The 8070-nt window shown below is 40.5% G+C and overlaps 2 protein-coding genes across 2 annotated transcripts; both read right to left on the reverse strand.

Annotated features, from left to right (window-relative positions):
- Positions 1-963, reverse strand: LOC133368001 (olfactory receptor 2AP1-like). Its single transcript, XM_061592083.1, has one exon. The coding sequence runs from the start codon at positions 961-963 to the stop codon at positions 1-3; it is 963 nt and encodes a 320-aa protein (XP_061448067.1).
- Positions 964-6046: 5083 nt separating this feature from the next.
- On the reverse strand, positions 6047-6991 carry LOC133368002 (olfactory receptor 6C4-like). Its single transcript, XM_061592084.1, has one exon. The coding sequence runs from the start codon at positions 6989-6991 to the stop codon at positions 6047-6049; it is 945 nt and encodes a 314-aa protein (XP_061448068.1).
- Between the last annotated feature and the right edge of the window lie 1079 nt (positions 6992-8070).

The raw sequence follows: 8070 nt of genomic DNA on the forward strand, positions 1-8070 counted from the left end.
CTACATTACATCAGCTATTGAGCCACTCTTACATTTGCTGACAGCCCTCCTCCAGGCTTCTTTCACCTCTTTGTTCCTCAGGCTGTATATAAGGGGATTGACCAGAGGTGTCACGACAGTGTAGAAAACAGAGAAAACCCTGTTCAGCTCCTTGAGCATTTCAGTTTTTGGTAGCACATAGACAATAATAATTGTTCCATAGAAAATGGAAACAACCACAAGATGAGAGGAGCAGGTGGAAAAGGCTTTCTTCCTACCAGTCGTTGAAGGAATTCTCAGAATGGCATTAATGATGTAAACATATGATGCAATGGTTAAGATAAATGCTGGAAGGGTGCAAAAGGATGCCAGGATGGTCAATGCAAGTTGTACCCTGTGGGTATCAGTGCAAGACAGTTGGATGATAGGGATGAAATCACAAAAGAAATGCTCTATTTCATTGTGGCCACAGAATGTTAGTTCAGATACAAAACATATCAATATGGTGTTTTCCATAAAACCACATATCCAAGATGCAACTATCAGTTGGAGGCAAACCTTGTTGTTCATAATGGTTGTGTAATGTAAGGGTTTACATATTGCAACATAGCGATCATAAGACATTGCTGAAAGAAGGTAGCATTCGGATGCAGCTAAAGATGCTGCAAGCCACAACTGCATAAGGCAGCCACGGACAGGGACTGCAGTGTTCCCAGTCAAGAGACTAGCAAGCATTCTGGGCAGAATGGTTGAGGTATAGCATGTCTCCAAAGAAGACAAATTGCCCAGAAAGTAGTACATAGGGGTGTGAAGGTGCTGATCAGTCACAACGAGAACAATGATGAAGATGTTCCCAGCCATGGTGAAAACATAGATGAATAGGAAGAGAAGAAAAAGAAGAATCTGTAGTTCCTGTAGATCCCCAAATCCAAGTAGGAGGAATTCCGTTGTGATGGTTTGATTCTCCCACTCTAATTCCACCATGTTTCTTTTTCTAGTGGCAAATAAATAAAAGTCATGTACTGAGTTTCAAATAAGGATACACCACACACCTTTCAAAATTCTAGTGTAAATCTAGGCATTGTACTGAACAGGGTAAAAGCCATATAGTTTGTCTACAGAGTCTCTAATGGTTTTTCTCTAAGCCACATGTGGAGAAAACCTTTTATGATGTGAAGCACAGGTTTGTGTCCTTCATAGCTCAAAACAAAGAGTGGACACACAGTGGGAAACTAAGTTGGCTGCAGATCACTGGTGTATGTACTAGAGATGGACAAATATGTCAATTTTATTTTCTCTCAATCTTTAATTTTTGCAACCTTAAGTTCAGCTCATCCCATTTCTATATCAAGAATTTTTCTGAAAAAAATCTGCGGCAGAATGTATGAGTTTTGAATGCATTTCTCCTAATATACATTTTTGAACAGCGTTTTGCCTAATATATTCATTTTTGCAAAACATTTCCCCAAATATAATATAGCATTGTGCATTATTTTCACTAATAAATGCATTCTATTGCAAACCTTTTGGCTTGATAACTGTATCACAAAATTCAGAGAAATACAAATTTCTTAGTGGTTTGGTAGGTTAGGTAGGTTCAGATTAAAAACATGAACTGAATGAATTTCTCCCCCATACATAGTGTGTACACAATGTGCCTCACTTCTGACATCATGCCAAAACATGTGTAACTATGATTTAGTAAGATGATTTGGCCAATTCACTTTGAAATGGGAGTACTGAGCAGGCAGAAAATCCAAACAAAGATTTCCAAAAATTATAGTTTGCCTGTTAGGTCAAAATATTGTTGAATCTATTTATAGATAAACCCAGGTTTAGCCAATGCTGTGTCCTCCAGATATTGTTGTTGCTATTGCCTTCCATCTGCCCCAACTAACATGGCCAATGGCCAGGGATGGTTAGTTGTAGTGCAAAATAAAAATAAAAATATGGACAGCATCATGTTGGCTACCCCTGGCTAAAACCATGATCTGATCTATCCAAGTAGCTAAATTTGTATATGTGACTCAGCGGATGCGTACTTTTATCACTACCCCTTCATAATGGTACAGTCAGATCTGAGCCTTCCTGTATTTAAGCACTACAAATTGTATATAATACATTGTATATTGTTCTTTTGTCTTATATTCTATACTGTATTCTCTCTGTTTTCCTTGCGGGTCTATGACCGTAAATAAATAAATAAACGAACCATGATCTGATGTGTGTTGTTGGAACAGAACCATTGTGCTCCATCAAACATTGGTGCAGCAGAGGCACTATGTAAAGTATGAAGCAGCTTTCAAATACTGGTAAAATAATGCCATTTCTGCTCAGTTTTAATGCTGTCTTCTTTCATTTATACACAACTTTCTATTCATTCTTTAAATTAGTAGTATAGTTTGATAAATGATATATGCTGCAAATCTTGCCATGTTGGAGCAGAGGACTTTCATATCTGATATAGCACTCCCAAGCTTCTATCTTTTAAAATGAAATATATTATCCATTATTAAACCCAGTTGTTTCTCTCTGAGTCCATCAGATCAGATAGAAGAGAAGAGAGAGTTGGTTGCCGTACCAATCTAATCCTCATGGCATAGACTGAAATAGCATATTAGACTGCTCATTAAAGACAATAAAGTAAAGCATGCATAAATATATTTGAAGGGAAATGGGTTCTGTTCTAAAGCGTTTGGAACTTAAAATACATGTTTGTGGGGAACAGATATTAGATGGGTTATGTTAACAAGACACCATTAATGAAAGAAGCATGTTGAATATGATCTGTTGAGAAATACCAGCACAAAAATGGTATAGTGGACAACTATCAGTTACTGCCAGAATCATTTGGTTTTCATAATGAATTTAAGGTAATAACTTGCTGTAAAATATTCTGATTTATAAGATATACTTGCTGTCTGTGTTATTTTGATTGTAATGTGGACAATAATAAAAATAAAATGTATTAAAAGTAAAAAATGGTATAGCAAATCATGCTCACCTGAATGTAAACAGCACAGGGAGCCTGGAGGTATAGTTATTGTTTCTGTCATCAAAATACATAAGTATAGTTAAAGTTTATAACTTGCAATTTTATATTATATTGTATCTTGTTTGCTACTGCAAGAGTTTTGCATCTCACCAAATGTGATAGCTACCACTCTCAGTGTCCTTTATCTGTGTTATGATTGTACTGCTTAGGAAGGAGATAAACATCAATGTTCTAATGGACGTATTGGGATGGTATTTGTGCTCTTAGTCCCAATCCATTTAGTCTGTGTCTTTGAGGAATATGTATTCCTGGTGCAGCTCATTAAGAACAAAGGATAGTCAACTTAATAATGGCAGCCAGAACTATTTGGGGCAAAGAAATGGGGGGGGGAATCCAAAGTCCCAGCCCTTCCACCCTAGGGTATACTTATATTTACAAAACATAATTGCATTCACAAAGGGATTATATTTGCCATGTTAGAAATGTTTATTAGAAGGTACAGTCTACAAGGCACCCTTGTCCAGAGGGAATTTTCCCTCCAAGGCAAACACCAGCTTCAGAAGAGGGATCCTCCCCCCTCGGATCACAGCAGTGAAGAAAGGATTAAATGTCCCCTCTACACCTCCTGTGATTCCAATAATCAGTCCCTCCTGCAGATGATATTTTCAGTTTCTGAAAGAAATGTGCATTAAATGCAAAGGCACAACGTCTAGCTGGCTTTCCAAGAAGACACTTGGTATCATTCTGGAGAGGATGTTTGATTTACCACAGTCTCCAGGCAGGACAGATTGCTCAGGAAGAAATACAGTGGGGTACATAGGTGTTGACCAGTCACTAACTAGTACCACAGTGGCAAGGTTCACAGCCATAAGCATGATATAGATCAGGTCTGGGGAATCCTTGGCTCACCATACATTGCTGAACTACAACTCCCATCATCCGTGGCCATTGGCCACGCTTGCTGGGGCTGATAAAGTTGTAGTTCAGCGACATCAAGAGGGACAAAGGTTCCCCACACCTGATACAGATGCATAGGACCACCAGGAAGGGGGAAGGAGAAAATTTCCCACTCATCAATGCCAGAGTAGTAATAGCTGCCACAGAATAAGTAGGTTTGGGATAGGGGAATGAGGGTGCATGGGTATCAGGGGATCAGGCCCCTGTTGTACTCATGATCATGTCATTAGGAGTACAACGGTGTCTCATTTTCTATTCATAATTGGGCTTGGAATAAACTGAGTTATTTCCTGCTTTCTTTGCAACAATAGTACAATAATAGCCCAATCGCAAATAAGACTGGGTGCAGAGAGGAGGGGTGTCTCATTAAGAATTAATACAGAAGGTCCAGGAGAGTCAGGCCTGCAGTACTGCTTGTCACTGTAAAGCAGCCTTCCTCAACCTGATATTTTGAGCTGCAACACTCATCCGGCCCAACCAGCCATAGTTGTAGTCCAAAACACAGGAATGGCACCAAGCTGGGAATGATTGCTGCTGTAATCACTATGCACCCTGCCGCACACAATCTTGATCTCTTTGATTCATAGGCTCACTGAGAGCAAGAGAGTGAGATCTAAGTTGACAGAACTTCCTTCCACAGGGGATGTGCTTTCCATATGGTAAGCCCATGAATAATTCATATAGAGGAGTGTAAGCTAATGTGTGGGGTGGTGATCCTGTGTTATCTTTAGAAAGCTCAGAACAGCTGACATAGAAGTGGTTCTGGTAGTGGTCTCCCTTACAGGCATTGAGGAGGTCCATGTTCCATTAGGTTCACCATTGCTGTAGGATTAGGTGCTCACTGATCATTCACCAGCAGTCAACTTAACCATGCCACATATCACACAGAATCAGGTGCTAGATTGAGGTGGTAGTAGTCTGAATGGTATCACTGAATGGCTGCAGGGATGAGACTGCACTGGGACCATCAAGGAGCAAGCTTTTCCACCTGCCTTGCCCCACCCCTCTGCCTGGGCCTTATCAGGAGGAGCTGCAGACTGAGATGTGCTGCTGCAGGGATGAGACTGTGCTGGGACCATCAAGGGGCACACTTTTCCACCTGCTTTGCCCCCCACCCCTGCTCTTAGTGACATTTTTCTGGGGACTGCCCTTTACCAGGAAGATGAATGCTTTTGGTTTGCTGCCCCTGATCTTTTTTTAGAGACGTTAGGACTTTGTTAGTTTGATTTTTTTTTGTAAATTGTATTGTTTTTATTTGTATTTTGTATTTTTATTTGTGTGTAAGCCTAGAAATAAAACATAACATAACACTTCAAACTGCAGATGGGGAGGGTCTTGTTTTTGAATGCTATGCCACATAGAAAGAGTTCCTTGTATGTAGTAAACTAGCATATCAGGAAGAGGGATGTGCTAAGCTTACTATGTGAAAGCAGGTTTTTATGAGAGGGAACATTCAGGATATGAGCCTGCACCTATCTACATGGTCAAGTAATAGCAAACCAAATTATTCCATGTCAGTCCACAGTCAGTGTGATATTATGTGAATGTGAAATAACAGTGCAATCCTGCATGTGTCTATTCAGAAGTAATACCTATTGATTCTCCAAGAAAGTGAGAATAGGATTGCAGACAGAGCCATTCACCCCAAGATCCACCAGGATGAGTGAGTTAAGATCTGGTGGATCATCAGTTCACCTGGCTGAACCCCAGTTCAGCTGGGCTACATTGGTATAAGTCCCCAACCTTGGCTCAGTCAGAGATACAGGGGCATAAGTCCCTCATCCTGGCTCATCCGGGGTCTTTACCTGGCATTGAAAGTGCATAATGATGGTGCCAGGCCAACCTCTCTGGGGATGCTATTCCATTGCTGGGACATCATTTCTAGTAGCCATTGGCCTCACTTTATTTTATAGGGGCAAATCCTGAAGACGATTGCAAGACATATATGGGAGAAGGCCCTCTTTCAGATAATCTGGCCCTCAGTTGCAAAAGGTTTTAAACCATACATGGGGAAACCTCAGGTCCAGGAGCCAAAATGTGGCCCTCTAGGCATCTCTATTTGACCCTTGACGTTCCCAAGGCCAATCATGTAGCCGCTGAAGAAGCCTACATTGATCAGCAATTTGCCCACTTTCTGACAGCTCTTCCCAAGGCCATCTTCACCTCTTTGTTCCTCAAGCTGTATATAAGGGGGTTGACTAGAGGTGTTAAGATGGTGTAAAAGACAGAAAAGGCTTTGTTCAGTTCTCTCAGTTTGGTCATGTCTGGTAAAAGATACACAATGATGAGGGTGCCATAGAAAATTGTTACCACAATGAGGTGAGAAGAGCAGGTAGAGAAGGCCTTTTGCCTTCCTGTGGTGGATGGGATTCCTAGAATGGAAGTGATGATGTACACATACGATGCTATCGTTAAAACAAACGGTGGCAGGGTGCAGAGTGAGGATAGGACAATTGATAAAAGTTCTACTTGGCGTGCATTACTGCAGGCCAGTTTCATCATTGGAACAAAATCACAGAAGAAATGCTCAATGACATTGTGGTCACAGAAGGTTAACTGTGCTATAAAAATGATCAAGGTTGTGTTTATCATGAAACCCCCAAGCCAAGATGCAGCCACCAGCTGGAGACAAACCTTGAAATTCATCAGGACTGAGTAATGCAGAGGTCGACATATTGCCACATAGCGATCATAAGACATTGCTGCCAGGAGATAGCATTCTGTTGCAGCTAAAAACCCAAAAGCCCAAAACTGAACAACGCAGCCACAGACAGAAACACTTTGGTTGTCAGTTATCAAACTGGCCAAAATTCTGGGGAGGATAGTTGAGCTGTAGCAGGTCTCCAAGCAAGACAAATTGCCCAGGAAAAAGTACATGGGAGTGTGGAGGTGCTGATCTGTCACAACTAGCACAACAATAATCAGGTTCCCAGCCATAGTCATGAGGTAGATCATTAAAAACACCACAAAGAGAAGAATCTGCAGGTCCTGGACTTCTCCAAATCCAAGTAGAATAAATTCTGTGATGATGGTCTGATTTGTCCACTCTAGTCTTTGCATGGTTTTCATCTAGAAGAGAAAAATAACAATTACTGCAACTAACAGTTTTTCCTATTCAGTTTCAGTAACTATACCCTGTATAGATATTAAAGACAGTTATGTGCTTTAAGCTCTTGGATTTCAGTGGGTTGTATCTATAGGTTCCTTTCTGTAAACAGGAGTCCTTCCATTCATGGAAAAGACTTTGATCTAGTGACAGCAGCTTGAGAATGGAACATGATTTTCATTGATTCTTTCTTCTCCCTGTTGCCTCCTTGCACCATCTCCCATAGAGTTCTGGATGGTCTCCCAGTCCTCTGAAGCAGGCTTTCAGGGGCTGAACATTGAGTTAATTGATTTGAGTGGTTTTGAACACATTTAATTTTACTGTTGTGTGGTCTCTGTGTATAACAACTTCAAATCGTATAGAAATGGGTTCTTGTAAACATATGGAGTTAGGAAAAGATCCTATCTAGGTGTCTTTAAAAAACAACTTTTTTGAATCTCGCTATCACTGAACCATGGAGGTAGGAATGCTTTTGAGAATTTTCAAATGTTATGCTGAAGGATGTCCAGTGCTTTTTCCAAACAAGGTGTCATATTTGTCGGGTATGCTGTAAGTTGGATTCCTGCACTGAGCAGGGGGTTGGACTCTATGGCCTTATAGGCTCTTTCCAACTCTACTATTCTTTGATTTTATGATTCTTTGTTGATATGGTCTGAAGGCATATGAGACTACCATCTTCTTGAAGTTATGCAAGTCTGGGTCTGGTCAGTGCCTATTTGGGTGACTCTTTGGGAGCTGTATGCTGCCTTGTGTTCCATGACGGAAGAAAGCTGCAATGTAAATATAAGAAAATGAATAAATATATACGTTTTGCAGAAGTTGAGACTATTCATTGGGATTTCACTATATTGTAGTGTCTGAAGAACTGTGATTGGAAACTGTGGGACTGTGATCAGAAACAATAAGTGGTTAGACCAAGAAAATGAATGAACTTGATACATTGTCAAGAAATCCATTGGCATAGATATGAAGTTGTCTGTTCATATTACTTGTATTTTAGGGGGGAAAGCAGCCTACAACAGAGAGAAAAATT

The sequence above is a fragment of the Rhineura floridana genome, chromosome 11 (genome assembly GCF_030035675.1).
Source record: "Rhineura floridana isolate rRhiFlo1 chromosome 11, rRhiFlo1.hap2, whole genome shotgun sequence".
NCBI lineage: Eukaryota > Metazoa > Chordata > Lepidosauria > Squamata > Rhineuridae > Rhineura > Rhineura floridana.